Source organism: Epinephelus fuscoguttatus, linkage group LG23 (assembly GCF_011397635.1).
Source record: "Epinephelus fuscoguttatus linkage group LG23, E.fuscoguttatus.final_Chr_v1".
NCBI classification, from domain to species: Eukaryota; Metazoa; Chordata; class Actinopteri; order Perciformes; family Serranidae; genus Epinephelus; species Epinephelus fuscoguttatus.
Genome location: NC_064774.1, coordinates 181615 through 203415, shown reverse-complemented (window position 1 = coordinate 203415; position 21801 = coordinate 181615). Strand labels below are relative to the sequence as shown.

General features: G+C 40.9%; 2 protein-coding genes across 3 annotated transcripts; both read left to right on the top strand.

Moving 5' to 3' along the window:
• The first annotated feature begins 170 nt into the window (after nt 1-170).
• Nucleotides 171-5050, top strand: LOC125884250 (uncharacterized). Its single transcript, XM_049569144.1, has 5 exons — nt 171-320; nt 1514-1732; nt 2498-2554; nt 2847-2985; nt 4834-5050. Exons 1-5 carry the CDS (start codon nt 284-286, stop codon nt 5048-5050), a joined length of 669 nt encoding a protein of 222 aa, XP_049425101.1. The 5' UTR covers nt 171-283.
• A 1094-nt stretch (nt 5051-6144) lies between these two features.
• On the top strand, nt 6145-17327 carry LOC125884177 (uncharacterized). Of its 2 annotated transcripts, none has more exons than XM_049569017.1 (10): nt 6145-6406; nt 9419-9463; nt 10163-10305; nt 12636-12804; nt 13347-13373; nt 13788-13867; nt 14802-14892; nt 14970-15077; nt 15739-15906; nt 16180-17327. In XM_049569017.1, exons 1-10 carry the CDS (start codon nt 6373-6375, stop codon nt 16320-16322), a joined length of 1008 nt encoding a protein of 335 aa, XP_049424974.1. In that variant the 5' UTR covers nt 6145-6372; the 3' UTR covers nt 16323-17327. The 2 variants fall into 2 exon arrangements, with proteins under 2 accessions (XP_049424974.1, XP_049424973.1); XM_049569016.1 differs by having other exon boundaries at nt 13344-13373.
• Nucleotides 17328-21801: the final 4474 nt, after the last annotated feature.

Below are 21801 nucleotides of genomic sequence, written 5' to 3'. Positions count from 1 at the left end.
TTACAATTAGACATTTACTCAAGTACTGCAGTTCAGTACTGGTGCACCACCATCTCATTGAGGTGCAGTCAAGTACGACACGTGTGCTGATGTGAAAAACAGTCTGCATCTCAGCAAACTTTGGTTAGCTGCTTCCTGTCTGGTACAAACTCTGACACAGATTTGAGGCGACAGACGGCAGAGACATGGTGCCAGCCGGTTGATCAGCTGGAGAAACTTTGGTAGTTTGAGTTTTCCACCTGACGTTTGGAGAAGAAGAAGGAGAGGACAGGAGGTGATAACGATGATGATGAAGGTTTACCTGCTGATATGGGCTGTCGGTGAGTCAGTGAAAGAAACTTTGTGTTTGCTTTGTAATGGAATGACAGGACGTGCCTCTTCCACATTTTAGGATTTTAGCTGAGTCGCCTGATCAGGGTGGTAAATCTGGGAAAAAAAAAAAAAAAAATCCGATTACATCAGATTGAACATCAACCAAAATCAAATCTAGTCAAATCTAGTCTAGGCATTTACCTGGAGGGGATCATGTGTTTGGTCGTGTACGTGCAACAGTGTCTATCCGCAGCTAATCTCGCAAACTACTGGACCAATCGGCCTAATGTTGTGTGTGCACATTTATGACTGCGGTCATTCACAACTCTTGAAAAACCTGTTTTACTTGGTGTTTTACACCATCATTTACTGCAGACTCCTCACTCCACTAAACCGGCTGGTAGGGCGATGCAAGTTGTCCAGAAATCAGCTCAGCTAAAACAACAAACCTTGCCATGTGTTGCAGGATGTATTTTGGCCTTCATTGTGGCTCAAAAACTGACATCCATAGAAAAGATGGTGTTATTTTGAACTAGAGCATCCACAGACTCAATGTGTTAAGCGCCACTAAAGTTAGGCACAGTACAAGATGAATTTGTCTCCCTTGTTGTTAGCTTTGCTGCTATCTTTTTTTTTTTTTTTTTTTTTTACGGCTGGAGAAGCAGTCAATGTGTCAGTAAAAACAACTGCTTTTCATGGTGCTATCTTGGCAGGAAATGCAGTGATGTCTGGGTTAGCACAAAAAGCTTTTCATGGCACTATCCCCGATGGACAACAACCACATTTGGTAGCTTAAAATCTGTGGGACACACGGCTATGAATCGTTAAAAAACAACCGGTTTTGTTGTTGGTTGGTCTTGAACAGTGGTCAGCAGCATCTCGCCTTAGTGTCACACCATCCACCATCCCCTCCACCCTTCAATGATTAAGTCAGCTCATATACTATGTCACTATGGAAACGCTGATACATATGAAACATACAAATGTAATGTATTTCTGGTTTGCAGAAACATACAATGTGAACATTTTCTTTTGGCAACTGAGCTGAAACATAACTTATCCACCTGATGACAAGTGGTCATCAGCAGACATCACTCAGAGGCTGCAACCAAAAAGCGTTCAAACCACAGTTTTTTGTGTGATTTGTTGTTACAATTTTAATGCAACTTTAACTGCTCATTCTGTCTTTGTTTACCTGTAGGTGCTGCAATCATTTTATCCATGGGAGATGAAGATGTTTATTCTAATGACACAGATGATGAAGATGATTACTATGATGACACAGATGATGAAAATGATGAAGATGATTCATTCAGTGGCAGTGGTGAATCAAACGTCTCCCTATTCATACCTGAAAACCTTTGGACACTCTTCCAACTATGGCGAGATGAAGACAACCTGTTGAATCTTTCCTCCTCAGGTAACTTCAGACTCTCTGGTCTATGATCACTTCCGTGTTTTACTTATCAGTCCCTCCAGGATGTTGTGATTGCAACAGTTAACACAAATTCAGCCAATCCCAGCGAGTTCTGTGTCAATTTTGTCCAATTACCGCAACTTTAGCACAAATTTGACTGTTTAAAATGGGTAAAGTCATTTAATCGTAGAGCTGCGTGCAGCGTATTGATTCACGCAGCCCCTCTCTCTCTGACTATTGCTGCTGCTGTGGACCAGAGCTCTGCGCCTGGAGTCACACAAATGACAGTGACAGGGCTAAGTGTTAGCATCACACTGCTAATGTTACCCAGAGGTTATTAACAGATTTAATGACAGAGTCAAGCCATTTCAGTGTTGGTGTGAGATTAACAGCTCAGTGTTGGATGTTAACTGCTGCTGCACGATTTCTGCCCAAGCATGAAAACATGACAAGTAGTGATAAAATCACGCTGTGCTGTGTTAGCTCGTGCTGACATGAAGAGAACGGCTCACAGAGGCTCTCCCACCTTGGGGTTCAAACAGAAACCCTCTTGCTGTGAGGCAACAATGCTAACCACTGGACCACCATGCCACCATGTTTTAAGATTTTTAAAAAAATTTCAACATGTAAGATAGATTTTTTTTAAAACCTAGGCCTAATAATTCAAGTTTTTAATCAGGCTCAGGCCCAAAACTGCTGCCATGGGTCGAGCTTGGATAGACACTGTGCGGGTTCACGTATGGTCATGATTTTTTTTTTCCACATCAGTGTTTCCCAACTGGTGCAACCACAGGGTCCAGATTTCTCCTCAGTCATCAGTTCAAGGTACACACAGTTTAATATATTCAGTATCACACTTTTGTTTGGCCATGTCGTCAAGCTAGTTTGCTGTCTCTGTCAAGTAGCTGTCCGTTAGTCAATTGATCTACAGCAGGAAATGGCACTTCAAAATAAAAGCTATGCGCCAGAAATTCACTGTACTTTGAAATAAAGTCCATTCAGAATAGACTCACTTTTGGACTGTGACCCACCAGTTGAGAACCACTGCTGTAAATTATGTTTTACACTCACGTTGTTGCATTTTAAAGGCTGACCTGTCATCTCTCTCTACCTGCAGATGCCACAGACAATTCATTGATGGGAGCTGTTGCTGAAAATGGAGTTGAAGAAGATCACACCACCAAGGACTCCTCCTCCTCCACATCTAACCTCAACCCACTCTGTCTTCTGGTCTATATTCTCTTAGCTTTGTTCAAGTTACCATATTATATGTCATGATACACAGTAAAACACTTCAAGAGCTCAGAATCTGTTGTATGAAATGGCTTCTTTTATATTTATCAGCAGTGACATGACATGAGGAATGTCATCTGTAATTATTGTGGTGTGACTGTATGCAGATGACGCTACTTGTTATCTGTAATTATCCTCTGATAAACACTGTCAGGTGAAGCAACTACAATTTACAAAATTCTCAGAATTTATGAGCCAATATTATTGATCAATTAAGTTTGATGTCATTGTGGGTACATATATAGGTTTAAATTAATCTATCTTAATCTATAGTCAGGAATTATGGAGCAACTAGTTTTGTTGGTTTTCTTTTTTTAAATTGGCAATTCATGTTTCAGATTTTCAAGGCAGAAATGTGGGACTTTTACCTTGGAATATCTCTAAAGACAGTGGTTCCCAACTGGTGCAGCCACGGGGTCCAGATTTCTCCTCAGTCATTAGTTCAAGGTCCACACAGTTAAATATATTCAGCGTCATACCTGAGTTGGCCATGTCATCGAGGGAGTTTGCTGTCACTGTCAAATAGCTGTCAATCAGTCACTCACTCTACAGCAGGAAACGTCACTTCAAAATAAAAGGTCTGTGCCAGAAATTCACTGTCTTTTAAAATAAAGTGTGTTTTTTACAAGCTTGATATTTTCATGAGTCACTTGCAGTCCATCCAGAAAAGACCCAAGACCCACCAGTTGGGAACCTCTGTTTTAGAACATATGCATTTGTCTCCACCCATAAAACCATGAAAGTGGCAGAAGGCTTTTAGTCTGACAAAACTGAAGTGATTTAACGCCATAAATTGATGCAGAAAATTCCCAGACTGGTTCACAATACCTTACAAATACCAGCAGTGTGCTGCAGTGGTGTCTTGGCAGTTGATGTGGAAAGTGTGCTACGAGGTAGATGGGGAGGTTACTGAGAAGGAAGTGGATATACTCATATATTCCAGTGGCTTTTTGGCTGATAGGTGGGTATACTGTAAACCGTCAGAAAACAAGGTAGATCAACACATTCTCACTCCGACTTCTTCACGTTTGGTCATGGACTTTGCATGTCCACATACGACGTGCAACCCTGATTGTCTTCTTTCAAAATACACTTCTGTTTTCACAGGAAATTTAAAGTTTGTATACAGTCTCTTTCAAAATAAAAGCACTACATTGGTACAACACCACAAACTGACATTATTTTCCTTCAACAACAAAAACACATGGTTGGGTTTAGGAAAAAAGAACAAGGTTTGACTTGAAAATCTTGTGAGACTTGAACACTGTTCTCCCGGATTAAAGTTGGTGTTTGTTGATCCCACCCATTACGCCTCCTGCCCATCCCACTCGCTCTTTTGCCACATTAACTTTTGTTCTGGTCCCGCTCCATTTCCCCCTAATGCTGCCAGGTGCTGTTACTATATGCTAGCTACTATAGCCTAACTATAACGGCGACCAGACGCTTATCATGCCGACGTTAGAATGTGGCTTTTTTCGTTGGTGTCCGATGCCGCAAGTCATTACCCAAGTGCTGGATTTCGATAACTTCACAATGAGACCGGGTGGGGTAGGTATACCCTCCACTACACCACTGGCGTAGCGAGGTACTTTTAATGTCTTTTAATGAGTGCCAAGAGTTGAAAACATGTTCAAATACTGTCACTTTTTAGCCAACCATTCAATCACAATGGAAAACGGACAAATACCACAAAGACCAACCATCACATCTTACATGTACAAGTGCTGAACAGCAACACCAACAATAAAGGAGAAGTATATTAACATACTGTGTATAGATGAATATATGTTTCCTCTCATGAACCCACACAGACCAGCAGGTCCGTCCTCTGTCTCTACCTGCTCCAGCCTTCCCTTCATCCTCAGCAAATGCTTTACTGCATCACAACAACCAGATGCAACCAAAGCATCTCAGCTGAAAGAACGCTACTTCCAAGGCACCCTCATGTGCTCCCAGCTAGGTGTTTCCTACAGAGCGCCTGGTGTTTTCAGCAGGGAAAAAATCACCCTGGTGGGCACCACCCCGTAGTGTCTGATGATGACCCAGTTTACAAACATAATCAAACTCCACCAGGGCTCTATACTTGGCCAGTTATTCAAGGAAAGACAAAAAATACACCAAACCAAGAACTTTTAGATAGTTGTTGTCAAGCTGTAGAGAAGCAGTAAAGTCTTCAGCTGATCTGAAATCAGCATATCTTCAAAATAATTACAGTTAAGCTTCAAAAACTGGCCCTACACCTTTTTTTCTTTGCATGAGTCTGCCATTCTGTAGTTTAAAAATAAGCCGCAGGGGCGTTAAAGGTCACCTGTACCGAATGTTGTGGCTTCAAACATGACAGAGTGAGAATTAACACTAACTAAGCAGGTCCTCCTGGTGAGCTACCGAGCAGAGAAGCTGAAAACTGAGCTAGCATCCTGTGTCTGTGTGGAGCGAGCGCTGCGGTCAATGACTCAGTTCCTGAATACTGATACCGAGAGTGATTTAGAGGGTAAAGGCATAGGGGCGGGGAGGGGGTGTGTCGAGATGTCGAAACACCGAGGGGGGAAAGGAAAAGGTTAGAGTACAGAAAAAAAGAGACTGTAGCAGGCAGAAAGTACCAGAAACAGAAAAGGCAAGATGTACATGACATGGCCAAAAGTATGTGGACACCCATATATTACAACCATATGTGATTGCTAAGCATGTCATTCAAAAATCACAGGCATTAATCAGGTGCCATGACAGCCTCCACTCTTCACTGTCCACTCAGACACAAGATCATCAGTGAGCTCCAACGCTGATGTCAAGTGATCAGGTCTGGCTTGTTCCAGGATGAGGTCAGGGCACTGGGGAAACTATTTCTTTATGGAGCTGGCTTTGTGCACAGTGGTAATATTCATGTTGAAATAAGAAGGAGTCGAACTTCAGCAGAGTTATAAAAACACTGTTGTCTAAAAACATCATTGTAAGATGTTGCATTAAGGGGCCTTAACCAAACTGCTGTTCTGTGTCCACATACTTTTGGCCATACAGTGTTAGAACAGACTAAAAGAAAGAGAGGAAGACTGAGAATAAAGCTGAGAAGGAAGAGAGGCAAACAGTGAGTAGCAGGTGGGATGAGAGACACGACGAGAGCGAGACAGAGCCGCAGAGATAGGAAGAGGGGGGAAGGAAGAAAGAGAGCACAAAGCAGTAAGCTCGTAGAGAAGAAGTGAGAGTTGAGGCAGAGGAAGAGGAAAAGGGTTCGTGGAAAAAGGAACAACATAAAGAAAATAAAAGGACAGACACTCAACAGATACGCCGATGATCGTCCATCATCTTTAGGAACATATTTTAAGAGCAAGAGAAAGCCAAGTAAATTCGTCGACATGATGAAGTTGTGGAGTCGCCTCTGCTTCCTCGGTGAGTTCAGCTCTAACACCTTACCCCAGTTTAGATTTAAACTTACTTTCGTTTACTAATGTTGCTTTCCAGAGTGCTAATGAACTGACATAAACATTATTACAAGTTATTGACTGAAATTCGTAAGCAGATCTCCCGCGCTCACTCGCACTTTGAAATTCAAAACTTTCCAGGCTCAAATTCAGATTGTTTTCACGCCCGTTCAATCAGACGCTGCAGAAAGCCTCGTGGTTTCCCTCCTGATCTGGTGAAATCTCTCTAACTCAGCTGCTTCCACCGCCATCCATTTATTTACCAACACTTTCAGGGCCTTGATTTAGTCTTAAATACACACTTGAATGTACTTAAATGACATCAAGGTTCATGCAAGGACTCAGAAACATCTGCCATATGCAGGAAGTAACACGGAGCACACAAAGGCAGAAATCTGAGTGAAAAGTTCGACACTAAAAGTGAATTATCAGGGAAAAAGAGGGTGAACACAGTTATTTTTACCATCACCTCAACATTTATGTTACGTGACCTTCTTCTTTGGCACAGTCCTGAGATGGACTCAAAAAAGTGGGCCCTGGAATTTTGGCCCAGACCACAATCAATCACACAAATATAAGTCATGTATTATATATGATATGATACATTCAATGTTTGGGAAACATATTAAAGAGAGGCTCTGGAGCTCTTTTTTGAGCGTTTAGCACTTCATTTCCTGCATTCAGGTTTAGTTTTATGCACAGATCTTTGGCTTTTCTGCATCTGTTTATGGTGGAAATGTCTTTAATGTTGTCAAAATAGGGAGCATGAAATGATACTTTCATGTTTTGGTGGGGACAAATGCACATGTAAATACTGAGGGAGGTATGTCCCTTGTTTTCCCCTCCAAAATCTGCGCCTATGGGTTTTCGAGCCACCATATGTGCTACTGTATATTTAGGATTGCCACTAAAATGGGATCAGGTTTTAAAAGTACAAGAACACATTCTGTATCTGTAGCGACGACTATCAATGAAAAAAGGTGTGAAGAGGCTGAGTAGGTTCGTAACTGTGACTCGTTGAAATATAGTCATGCTGAAATCCATAGATGTGTTTTATGGTGATTTATTCAACAAACAACGAAGATACCTAAAGTAAATCAGAGCCAAAAACTTACCCTCTTTTTCTAAGTGTCACCGTGCTGGTGAATAAGATAAATCATGTCACTGAAGCAGACTGGCCAACCATAAGATGACCAGGGTCCGACAATAACACAGCTCTAATACAGTTGTTTCAGATTTCCTTCATTTTCAGGCTGGTTTTGTGGATTTGGAGCTAAATGTTGTGCCTGGGGCACGTCGTGTATTAATGATACTCGTTACCTGGAGAGGTTGGAAAAAGATAGACGTTTCTTCCCTGTTCCAAAACCAAAATCAAACCCTGAAAAGTGTAGGGTTAGCTAGCTAGCTACTGAAGATATAGCCTACTGAATGTATACACATGCTGCGTCTGCTGTTTAATGATTATAACAGTGAAACAAAGACCGACCCTGCTGTACAGGAACCAGTGAAGGGAAGCAGGGAAACTTTGCTCAGATTCAACCAGCTGTGTGTCATCGCGGTGTGCGCAGATGAATGTTGTTTGACTTTCCCTGGAGATCCCTGCCCGCCCAGGGGTAGAGGTCCAGGCGCTGGCAGCCAAACACTGTTCATCTGCACACACTGTGATGTCACACAGCTGGTTTAATATCAGCAAAGTTTCCCTTTATATTCATTGTCTTGTGTGGCGATCAGCAGTGATGTGGTGGTTCACTTTTACACTGTGATCTGTAGCCTATAGTTCGGCTTTAGCTTCTAACTATCTTTGTCTTTTTAACCTGTTGTTGCTGCTGAGTCAGTTTGACATCCTGGATATATCCTTCAAACACAGACTGTAGACCCCTCTGTCTGCTTCTCTCTGGAATCACTCTTTCATTTCTCCAAAAATATGATCCTATTTCTTCAGGGAGTGCAGTTAGTTACAGTGTGGGCTCCATGCTTACTCTGACAGCTAGTTGGACCATCACAAAGGGGCGGGGCTTAGCAAAAGGTCACCTGCATTTATTTTTAACAGGCTTGACAACATGTTACAAAGACTATCAGAGAGCGAGAGACAAGACAAAGATACTCTGAGCAGCCAGCGAGTTGCTAAACGGGTGTAAAAAGTCCGGGTTAAAATATATCTCCGCACCTTCCTCGTGTTTTGTATAAATCATGTTGGCACACCTTTTGTTGCAGATACCATGACGGCACTGAGCCCAAATGGGGAGGGGCTTAAAAATGTGATTGGGCCAGCCCAATGTCAACTAAGAAAATATACCAATGGATGAACCAAAAAAGGCAGTTGTGTCTACCCATAAGGCTCGTTGGGCCACTTGGAAACTGCCTGGTCTGCCAGATGGCCAGTCCACATCTAGTATAGCCTTTTCTCTCATCATTATGAAGCTATAAAAAGGTCAAATGACAGGGACACTGAGCAATCATTTGATCCACTGATTTCTCAAAAAGTCTTGATATGTTAAGACAAAAAATATTAAAAAAGTATTTTGCTTGCAAATTCAAGGCACAAAACATGAATGCATTACATATTAAAATATTAAATAAATCAGATAATGTCAACAGATGATCAGGCACCAATTCACAGGTCAAAACAGCACAGAGGTCAAAGGTCGGAGGTCACTGTAGACGAATAAATGTGTAGATATGCTGTTTTAATGCGCTCATTTGTCATCAGTCTTCTGTCCTGCTTTGATCTTACTTCTTGACTCACATTTTCACACCGGTGTTTGTCCTTTTTCACACATTTGCTGCTGTGAAGTCAAACCACGACCTTAGCTGTCAGCAAGTATACCTGTTAACGTTAGAGCATGTGTGCAGATAAGTGTTTCTCAGCGCATACAGATATGCCTTTGGATTACATTAGCCAGAATCTGGGTAATTCATAAAGGTTTATTTAAATGATGTCTTTTGTTTTATGTTTCATTATTGTCTCTTTCTGTCTCAGTTCTAGCAACTTCTTCAATTTCCAGAGGACAAAATATAACTCAAGGTAACGTAAAGAAAGGTACAGTGACACTGGACGTGATTAACAAGTGATTTTTGATGTTTCTGACATATATTTAAAAATGTCTGCATGGTGGTGCATTAGCATTGTTGCCTCCCAGCAAGAGTGTTCCTGGTTCGAACTCCGGAATGGGATGTGCAAAGTTTACTTGTTAGCATAGCCAACCTAGTTAGCAAGCTAGCTCGCTAACCCTGCAGCAGCTCATAAGATTTTTTTTGTTCAATATTTCCGAGGATTTTTGTTTAATTGAACTTCAGTTTGGAAAACTAGCTTAGCTCTGAAGAAGCACAAAGGAATTTTGAAAGACGCACAGGAGCAGCATCCTGGTAGTTGCTAAATTCATATCCTATGATAGAATTATTTTCTTAAACGTTTCTGGACTATCAAAAATCCTATATGTCAACCTCAGCTAAAATAAGATGTCAGACTTGGGAAGTTTCTGTATATTTAGATGTCATGTCAGATAAAACTGGATGTAATTAAATCTGCCTTTTGGTATCAAGTTAAATTGGTGCTGTGTTTCATAACTGTGTTGACTGATGACACCCTGCATCTATACTTGAGGGACTGTCTGTCATGGTGACAGTACCCACATCCTGCATGTGTCCCGTGCTAGTGTGTTGTGAGAGGGTGTGCTCTGAGGTCTCTGACTGACTCTCTGTATCTCCTACATGTCTGACACAGATGCTCCTGTCCTTACTACTTCCCCATCACTGATGTTAGCAAATACAACTGAAAATGACGCTGCCCGCACCACACCGCCCACTCCTTCTCCTCAGACTCAAACCTCAGTGAATGCAGCAGACCTGTCTTCACAAAACATAACGGTAAGTCATCTTAGAGATGTGCCCGGAGCATGTGACCCTCCAACAACTCCTTTGCTTTATGAAACTGACAGCATGAACACTTAGTGTTGCTTTGCTAATTCTCAAAGTTATGGAAAACAGCTGCTCTCAGGCAAGTTTCAAGTCTTTGTGAGTTGATTATTTTCGGGGACTGAGAGCAAACTATTTCTTTCTGGAAGATGAGAGGTTAACGATGCATCTCCTCAAGTGTCTGACGCTCTACACTAAAATGAGAGCCCTGTTGGTGGAAGAAACGGAGCGTTATATTTCTACATAAAATTAACCAATGGTTAAGTTAATCACACATTCACTCCACTCGGTGAGTGGTGACAGAGTGCTCTGGATAACTGAATGGTACATTCAGACAGCGTGCCGAATTTATGAACGGTCCAGGTTGTGTCAGAGTGCGCTCCGACACAGTATTTCTGAACGCACCACTCACATCATCTTCCTCATTGTCTAAAACAAGCCAACAGAACTTGCTAGCTAGCGTTGGCTGATGTCTGTGGAGAATTGTTTTGCCTCCAGCTAAGCCCTGCCCACCAAAAAAAAGTCATACTGTTTACTAACAATGAAAGGGTCTATATACAGTCAATGGGTGGGACTAGGTTGGGGGCATCGCAGTGGGGGGAAACGTAGGACAGACTGCCCAGGGACCTAATGGGAGGGGGGCCTCAATAAGCTGGATTTTTTTTTCTTCTTCTCAGTAATTAGTGCCATAGATTAAATTTGGAGAGGACATATGTACACATAAGACTGAACTTTGTCTACAAAAACATAGTGGAGGCTCTCTAAAGGCCCCTCTCATAGCCTGCAAATCCAGACCCAAATCTAGAAAGATTTAGGGTTCGTAGTAAGTAATGAAATGGCCCAACTCGAGGGGCGGCACCAAGCATGCATTTCTATATATCACTGCATGCAATTGGATAACACTACGACCAATCAGAACAACACACGCGGTGACGTATCCAGAGCTTAGCTACCAGCGGAGCTAACTGGTAGATTAGACTCTTGCCCTATCCGGTCGGCAAAACAGCAAAAACGTCCTTCTTGCAAAGGAAAGACTCGAGCGCCGTCTTCTGTTCCTCTTTTAGAGAAAAAGCCAAGTCTAACTCGTTCATTGTAGCGGCCAAAGCCATTTCAAACAACTAGTGTTCATCCATAGCCATCTTGCAGTGTTTACTGACTGATTCAGGACTTTGTTGTCGCAGCGCTGTCATCATCTGTTTAGCTCGCCTCTGGCCCGCCTATATCAGATACACCGATGTGATTGGTGCAGCTCGGCTCCAACGGCATGAGTAACGAGCATCATTACTGATTGGCAGAGTGACTCGCTGAGCAAATTCAAATTGTGCTCTCGCGAGAACTCTGGATTTCCAGGGTACCCCTCTCACCCCTTGAAGGTGCAAAACGGTTTAATCCGCCCGTAATTGGATTTTTCTCTAACACAGTACAGCCGACTGAATGACTGCTGATACTGCTGGAGCATCAGCATACGCTGTCACGTCTTTAACAAAAGAAGGGAAATTACGGTTCCAAAAGAGAAAAGAGAAATAAAAGGCAAAGAAATGCAAACTGACTTTGTATACATTTCTTTTGAAAGGAGCACAAGAGAAACTGCTAACGCACAGGGCCCAGACTTTAGTGCGACGACCCTGGACTAAGTCTGTCAGTATGTTTACATGCACAGTTAAGTGGAGCTACAGTTACAGCTCGACCAGGCCATTTCATTGACTGTCCTTGTCCCAGTATACAAGCACGGGCAGGGAATCCATTTAATGACCAAAGTATGTGCAACTCCTCTACGATAGGTGGAGATATGCTCAGAGAAAGGAACATGCTCAGAGCGCCTTAGCTGCTTTAGGAGGAATTTCGACTCCCAATCACATTATCTGGGTGTGTTAGTCCGACTAAGGACAAAGAACTTAGGTGTCACAAGAGCAAAACAAACACGGATATTGTAGAATTTTACCGCTGTATACTCTCTCGAAATGCAGTTAACGCCTTAATGTTTTTCCTTTCCTGAGGAAATGTTTTAAGGGTTTCCATGCATCACCTTCATGTAGGTGCCTTAGCTAAGGGGAAGTTAAGCCTCAAGTGCCACGCTTAAGGCGAAACCTTTATGTATTTTGTGCAGCATGCACCCATATACGTCTTACATCGCTGTCTTCACAGTTTAAAAACAGAACCAACCATCAAATATCAACACATAAAGCTGAATATATATTTGAGACATCCATCAGCCAATCAGAGGCCTCCGAATCCAGTCCGTTCTGACACAAACTGTAATCTTCCTTCGACGTCTTTCACAGACTCCAGAAGGACCACAGAGTACAGACGACGTGGTTACAACACAGGAAGTCAATGGCAAAGCAGCGCAGACGACAGCCCCGGTCAGCACTGCGGGAGGCGGAAGGGATGGTGTCACTACTGATGTGGCGACAGTCGCCATAACGGCGACCAGTGCCTCACCGACAACAGGTACGTTAGTGGTGTGGATGCAGGAGGCATATTTGCGAGTCATGTGCTTCAAGTTTGTCTTCCTGTGTGTCAAACCACAACTGCTCATACTCTCTGTAACCACCACACACACACACACACACACACGATGTCTTGTATGTCACTTTAGCACACAGTAAGTGCTACCAGCTCTTCTACACATCAAGTTTAAAATTATAATTTTTCTTTGAGCTGTAGTGAAAAAAACTAATCAATCGTTTCATTTTCTCAAGCAGAAATATCAAATTTTTGGTGGTTGCAGCTCCTAAAATGAGACTATCTGATGTTTTTTGTTGTTAAATATTGACACTAAAGTAAGTGTATCTGTGGGTTTTGGATTCTTTGTCATCAGAGATTTTTTCTGTTTCCTGACATTCGATAGTCAAAATGTTTAATGAATTAACTGAGAAAATAAGTTTGTCCGTCTGTTTCTTTTGCTTCTGTTGTCCACAAGGGGGCATGAACTGACACTGTATTTGCACTGCACTGAGCAGTAACCAGCTCTCTGTCTCTTTTATCAGCAGCCCCAGGCACAGCAGGTTCGTCCTGGGGTGAGGATTGTTTTACTTTATATGTTTGTGTTGTTTGTCAGGCCAAACGAGGATGTTCCATTTATTCTTCTTCCCCACGCTATATAGTGTCAAGTATATAAATAAACTAATAAATGATTAACTGATTGATTTTTATTTGTCTTGATAATTAATTCATTGGCTATACAAGTGGCACATATGAGCCCTCATATACTTCCAGATCAGGGTTGGACATCAGCGCCAGCCAAATGCTGGTAAAATATGCAAGTGGCTGCTAGATTCACTCACCAGCCAAAAACATCTGTGATCCACTGGGTGGCTGGTAGATTTTAGATTCAACTAGCCGCTGAGTCACAGGTGGACATATAAGTTAATTTCTAACGCAGTACCTGATGCTGCTAAAACTGAATCAGCCCTCTGTGTCTCTGTCTGCAGGTTACGTGATCCTGGTATTGATCATCCTGGTGATCATTGTTCTGTGTGCCATCCTCTACTTTCTCAGGAGAGTCTCCAGGGTAAGAGAATAAGATTATTGGAGATATTTCCTTTAAAATTCCTATTTTACACGAGAGATGCACCAATTTTCTTAGCCGATTCCAAATTTAAACTTTTTAAAATTTTGACAGACTCCAATTTTTTTTTCTTTGTCAGAACTATCACCGCCAGTACACAAACATTTTTGTAACTTTTCTTCAGCTAAAATTCAGTAGTGTGTTTATAATTAAACACTGATTGTTAAATAATAGGTAACAGGACCTTCTTTCACTCTCACTCAGACAAATCTCAAAACATAAAAGTGCTCCAGGTTATTGGTTTGGCTCTGCATTCTTATGAGAGGCAAACATCGGCCTTCCCTAGTTAAGGACTTTCTTGCTCCTTATATTGCGTTGTTAGCAGCATTTCGACGGCATCCAGCTGCATATCATACTACCGCGACAGGTGCAGACTGGCCGACTGGCGGCGTATCACTTTACTGGTTCCATCAAGCCATGTTACCAACTGATGCCGCCGGACAGCGTATCATACGGATGCGAAAGGTAGCTTCTAGTGTCAAAGTCTGATGCTGAAATCACTGACAAAGCGGTGGTATTTGATGACTTCAAAATGAAAACGGGCTGGGCGGGACAAAGCTTCAGTATTTGTGGTGTTGAGATCAGGATGCAGCAGCTGTGACAGTAGTCGGTTACGGTCTGTGCCACAGCACATGCGAAGTGAACAGTGTATTCATAGAAATTTGAACAGCTGAGAATCTCTATATCTGAGACTGACGAGCCGATCAAAAGTCATGGCCGATGAAGCTGAGAATCGACCATGTCACCAGCCGCTCAATCGGTGCGTCTCCATTTCACACCCACTCATTTCATGTCACAATGAAGGCAGTTAGTTGATGTTCTGATGTTGTATTTTTCAGTATTACTGATTTGCTTGTTTGTTCATTTGCTTGTCCAGACGTACTCGTTTGACCTCCATCGTCAGGTTCCCGCCGACCATCTTAACGAACCCATCGGCACCTTTGAACCAGTCTACCTGGACGACCTGGGTATGTGTGTGTGTGGTTACATTAAAATTACTCTAACATTTGAGCATATCCTGATGTGTGCGTGGTTTGTGTTTCAGATCAACCAGCTCCTAAAGACCAAGTGACCACCAATGACCTTTCACCTCCTCCAGTATCCAACGGCACAACTTTACAGTCGGAGGAACACGGCTCCAACGGAGAGACCGGTTGGTGCTTTTGCTGTCTGCAATGTAACATTTGATGTCAGTAACATTAAAACTAAATACTATGAATTCAGTCACTTGCAGAATGTTGATCTGTCACAGGCTCATTAAAATAAGAAAGGTCAGTTGTACCAAACAAACAACAGGAGTTACTGACAATGGTGTGGTGGAACGTATACATACCTTTTTTTGCCAAAAAGCCATGGAATATAAGAGTATACCCATGTCCTCCTTGGTAACCTACCCATCTACCCAACTGTACACCCACCTCATCAACTACCACTACACCACTGGTTACTTTCGTGTAATAGCACTTGTTAGTCCATCAAAACACAACAGGAGTACAATGTTTGAACAGGAAAAAGGTCAACAATCAATCTGGCAGAGACAACAAAATGTGTAACTATCAACTACTGATCACAGGGACTATGTCAATGTACTGTAGGAGCCAAGAAGACAAAAATGGAGAGATGGTTCTCTGGTAGAAAATAGAAAAAATGACAACAATGTCGAAGACGATGGGGTCCTGACTGTCTCAGTTCCTTTCTGTCCATATAACCTGAATATGTCATCAAATTCTAGTCTACACCTTTTTTTTCACTAATTTTAGTGCACTCAAAAAATGTTAAACTCACCTTACCTTCCCTTCCTCTGCTCACTCCAGCTACACAGGAACAGCCAGATGCAAACGGTCTGCAGCCTTCACCCGCCAGTAGCTCCAGTCCCTCGCTGGACGACAACCCAGCTGATAAGACTCCCAGCCCACTGAGCAGTAACCTGTTCTTCGATGGTATTGGGGAGGAGCAGCAGAACGAAAACAACAACAACCCGTGTAAGATACGTCAAGTGCTAGGCTACATCCCAGTCTTAGCATGCTTTCAACTAATATCTGTCAACATGTGTTCAGAACTGAGTTTGCTTTAACCAAACTTTGAGTTCTTAGGGACCTTTGACGGAGCTAACCTGCTTCTAGTCTTGGTGCTAAGCTAGGCTAAAAAAGTCAGCCGAGATTTTAACGTCCAAAAAGAGAAGAAAAGCACATTTTTACAAATATCTTTGAGTTAATATTGAAAGTCTCATACTTGTTTTTTCCTCCTTTCTTCAGCGGTTTGTTCCAGTGACCCGTTTGTTGAAATAAACCTTGACGAACCGGCGTGGTGCGATCAGTTCCTCACCTCACCTGAAGCTTCATCTTCTGTTCTCCCCTTCACTCCTTTCTCCTTCTCCTCCTCTCCCTCTTCTTCTTAGCACCATGAATGATGTCCCCAAGTTCAACCTGGAAACAAAACATAAAAGCTAGGAGCATTTTTGACATTTATTTCCAGCCTGCTCGCAACTAGCCAGAAATATCTGCCAGTTCAGGCGTGTAAATCTCAGCCTACAGGCTGTAAACATAAAAAGCTAGCTTTAGCATTTTGTTGTGGTGCGTTTAGATGCATTTAGTAAAATATACAGTCTGATAAGGTCGTTTTTATCGAAATGTTTTGACACAGTAACCTTATTGTCCTCGCTTCAGCAGACACAAGTTAGCTTAGGTTACCTGGACTCTTCGTTAGCTAGCTAAGCTAACGAGCTAGCATGATGACTAGGCATTTTTAGCTGGAGCCTTTAATAGTAGCACACTTTATTTTATTGCAGTTTAACATTAGTTAGTAGTCTTTTAATTGCTATAATCAGCTCGACGCAGTTTCTCAAACTACAGCAATATGCTAACAAGCTATTAATAAACTTTAATTTCTACTGTATTTCTGTGGTGCGGCCCTGTAGAGACAAAATAATGTGAGCCACAGTTACTGTGCGTATGTTTTCTATATAATAAAAGAAAGTATAGATACATGCTGTTTGTTGTGATTTGCAGTATTTGTTTTGACATTTTCTAATGAATAGGCCTCAATCTTTTTTTTTTGTTTATAGGCTAGAAAGCAATGCAAGAGAAATAAATAAAATACATTTCACTGCTGTATTTTGCTTTTTTTTTAGGTAAGCTTTGGATCAAACTGACATACAAGTGTATAACTTATTGTTTTACAGTGAAACTGATGTTTTTCGTTTATTTTGTTTTTGTCATAAATACGTGTTTTTCCAGTGGCTTATCATTTGCCTGTTCTTCCAGCCATTAAGCCAGTAACAATTCTTTATTTAGAGTTTTTATTCTACTTATAAAAGAAAAACAGTTTGCTTTTGCTGTAACTCTTGTACACTCTGTAATAAAGCTGTAAAAATTTAATAAAAAAACTTTTAAAATCAGTTCAACATGTTTTGTTTTGTCTTGTTCTATTATGTATTTTTGCTCTCTGACATTTTATTATTCTTGGTGTGCACAGTACAGATGATCACAACAGTTTTTGTTATCTGTTTCTACTTTCTGCACAGCCCATTTGTGTTAAAGTGGGTCCATCTACGTTCTTTTACATGTTTTTCAGATGGAAACTTCCAGGAAACCATTACCAAAAAGCAGTGATGTAGATTAAGGTTATGACCCCTCACCCAAACACGCCGTTCACTGACAGCGTCCATGTCTGCAAGGGTCCACTTTGGTCCTTGTGACGCAAATGCCGTCATCCACCCAGTCCAAAACACTGCAGTCAAGCCAGCCACAGCTGCCTTTATCACCACAATGATGTTAGTTTTCAGTTGGATATTCAACTGACACCAGACCCTGCAGCGTCTTCTTATCCACTTAAAATAATATAATGCATAAAGCATTCAAGTTGTATTTCTTAACAACTTTACTTTGTCTTTTGATGGCACTTACCTAACTCAAATCATTAGGAACAAACTGGGCGAACTAATATTTGCATTGAATTATAACAGAACAGTACAGTAGTACAAACAAAACAAAGACATTAAGGTCTTTTGAGTTTATTCATACTGCAAGGTTCAAAAACAGAGGTTTGTCTTTTATCAAGCCGTTAGTGCCAACTAGTGGATCGTCTGCAATTCTTAAACATCAGATCATCAAGTTGAAATTTACCCAGTTTGCTGAAAATGCAATTGCTCTATATAAACTGCCAAACAGTAAAATATAATACACTTTTTTTTTTACACTTTTTTGGAGAAAAAAAAAAACAAAAACAGAAAATTACAATGTAGACATGTATTTTTTTCATCACTTTATTAAAGAAATGAAATCATAAAAACACACTGAGAAAATGGAAATTGAATTGCACAGAAAATATACATTAATTGAGATAACCTCAACCTTAATGTATAGTGATGCACATAAAAGTACTGAAGAGAGACAGCGTTTGTAAAATACTTCATACAGACTCCTTCTGTAAGTTAGTTCACAATCCCACTGAGTAATGTGGTTTCTTTTTCAGACTTCATGATGTCTCTCTACACAACTCTCTCTCCCCACAGTTCTCAGTCATGATCCAGAGTGAAAATCTGCTGAATTCTTCAAAGAACTGGGGATAAGCGAGAGAACAGGGGAGGAAATGGGACCAAACTTTTTTTTTTTTTTTTTTTTTTTTTAATGGCCCAGTATTAAGAGAAAGTGCTGCAGCTGGCAGCAGCAAAAAAAATGCTGCATTGTAACCCTTCAGGACATTAACGTATGTCCACTGAAAGTGCTTGGTTATGCTACAGATATATTAACAATGTGAGACTATGTGTCTGACAGCTTTATTGTTATTGTCTAACATAGTCTTGCTTAAGCAGAAGTTTTGTGTTGAAGTCAGGTGAGTTGTTGCAGGAAGACAATAAAAATGCTTGTTGGCAGAACGGAGAAAAGAGAGAAGACGCTAAAACTTCATCACAAGATCAAGATCACGGGCTGGCAGCAGCAGCCCAATTGGTTAACAAAGGTTCCAAAAGGAAAGCACTTTTGCCTCCTCTCTGAATTTGTCTTGAAACTAAGCTGGTTAATTTAATTATATCAGCTGATTTTATGAACCCTGCAACTAGCAAGTTCGACAGGTCACCACAGCACAGACTGTGTGTTTGTATGTTTTAGTCCGAATTATAAGGCCAGTAAAGACTTCAGAACTCATGAGCCCTGAGCTCATCACTAAGACACTTCAACGGATGCTGAATACAATCATGTTTATATATATTAAGTTATTCACGCTTTTATATCATCACACCTGGACTATTGTAACTCACTCTTTACCTGCTGCAGCCAGATTATTAACCAAATCAAGAAGGTCATGTCATATCACACCAATCTTAGAATCTTTGCACTGGCTGCCCGTTCATTTTAGAATTCAGTTCAAAATTATATTAATCACCCATAAGGCAATTCATGGTCTGGCCCCAGAATATATAAAAGAACATCTAATGCGGTACTCACCAGCCAGACCTTTGAGATTTGAGCAAAATTTATTAATGGTTCCCCATTCGAGATTAAAAACAAAGGGTGACCGTGCTTTCTCTGTGATGGCCCCTCGCTTATGGAACAGTCTTCCCCTCTGTATAAGATCAACAGATTCCATCACAACTTTCAAAGGCCTTCTCAAAACTCGCTTCTTCACTATGGCCTACAGCTAATCACATATTATTTTTATGGTTTTTATTGTCTTTTGTGTTTGCTTGTTTTTGTGTTTGTTATATTTTGGAAAGCACTTTGTGCATGGCTTGAAAAGTGCTTTATAAATAAAATTATTATTATTATCATTATTATTATTATTATTATTATTATTATTATTATATTGAATTCATGACTGAGGTATTGTAAACATAGCCCAGCTGACAGTGGGCGAGAGGCGGGTACACCCTGGACAAGTCACCAGACAATCACAGGACTGACACATGGAGGCAGACTACGGACAATTTAGAGTCACCAATTACACTTCCCCACCTCGAGGTTCAAACCAGGTACCCTCTGGCTGTGAGGCGACAATGCTGACCACTGACCCCACCGTGCCACCCCCTTTTTTTATCACGTCACAGAATATATGTTTATATTTCAGCTCTGTATTTAAACATGTCATAGTTCATGTTCTAGATTCAGATTTTGCTTTAACTTAGATAAGATTTTTTATTTCCAACTACTGCTTCACTGTAGTTGTTGTGTACATGATAAAAATAGACCTTCAATTTGGATTTGTCCTGGGAATGTCCCCACAGACACCCAATTTGTAATACTTGAAATGCAAGAGCTTTCATCAGTGGACCATAGGCTCCTTCACCACTGTATTTCTTTTTCTACTATATGATCTAACAGACATAATTTAACTAAAAACTTCTATATTATAATTTAAACATAAGAAGCACAGACCAACAGTGTTGGTCTTGTTTCTATTTAATTAATTAAGTGATCAAAATTCACTCTGCTACACATTGATCATTTAATTAGATATAAATTACTGTGCGGTTTTCTTGTGAGGCTGACGTTCAACTTTTGCATAAATCCTACGTCAGACTCCAAATACTGTTGTCACAACTATGAATAAAGCAAAGCCTGCATAGAGCCTGTTCCTTCTTCTGCTTGCTGGCTTTGATGTTGCATTCACAGGTAGATGTCTGGCAGCTGCAAAGAGATTAAACAAATATGAGACAACAATCTTCAGTAAACATTAATTCAAAGTAAAGAATAACTTGTATATTAAATTATGACTATTAATGCATGAATAATATATAAGCATTAATTTAACATTGCAGCCAGTGAAGGTGGTGCTAATTCGAATTCCTTTATACACTAATGTAATTTATTAATTGATCATATTTTATGTTAATAATATACATATATGCAAAAGCCTAAGCCAAAGTGTAGAGCAGTGTAAGAATTAAGCTAAAGAAAACAGAAATATTCAAGTAATGAACAAGTACCTCAAGAAGAAAGAAAGAGACGCATTTAGTAGCTAAACAGCCAAATACTTTCACGGGAGTTGGTGGAGACCAAACAGCTGTGGTGATCACTTTAAATATTCATATAAGAATAGGAACAACAGGTATTTTTAATCTAACTATATATGTATGGCATTTTGTTTGCAAGTGGCTGTTTTATATTCAGGATCATACCATTCTACATTTAATGACTGTGTGGCACACACAATTTGTCATGGACAATGTGTTATTTAACTGAATAAGGAGCGATGTCAGCTCACCTGTAACACTGAGGTCACAGTTGTGGGTGTGACTGTCTTCGTTGACAACAACGATAAATACATAGATGCCTGTGTCGTTGAGACTCAGATCAGTGAAGAGACATTCAATCCGTCCTGTCTTGGCGAGCTCTAGGTCACACCCCACTCGTCCCCTGTAGAGCTCATCTTGGTACAGCCCAGCCTCAAACCTTGTGTCATAAAGGTAAATACTCCTCAATGATTTCCCATACATAATGTCTATATATAGTGAGTCAACAAACACGTCAGTCTCGATAGAAAAGCTCCATTTCAGTGTGACGTTACTGTGTTCCTCTGCCTTGTAGACGTCCTGAGGTACACTGGCTGTGGGTGGAGTCAGACCTGGAGGGGTCAAAGAGGAAACACAGACACAGAGTAAAGGAACCACACCAACAGGCAGAGAGATCACAAAGAGGCCGTAACACTTGTACCAACTTGAATTAACCCTCAAATGCCAAATGTCTCCCCTTCTGTTCCTGAGATATGACGTTTTAATAATTTAATAATGAAATAAAGTGTTTTATGCAGAACATGATGATGTCACAGTGAAGTTGACCTTTGACCTTTTGGATATAAAATCTCATCACTTCATTATTTTATCCTGTTAGACATTAGTGTGAAGTTTTGTCATAATTAGTGAATGAAATCTTGAGTTATGG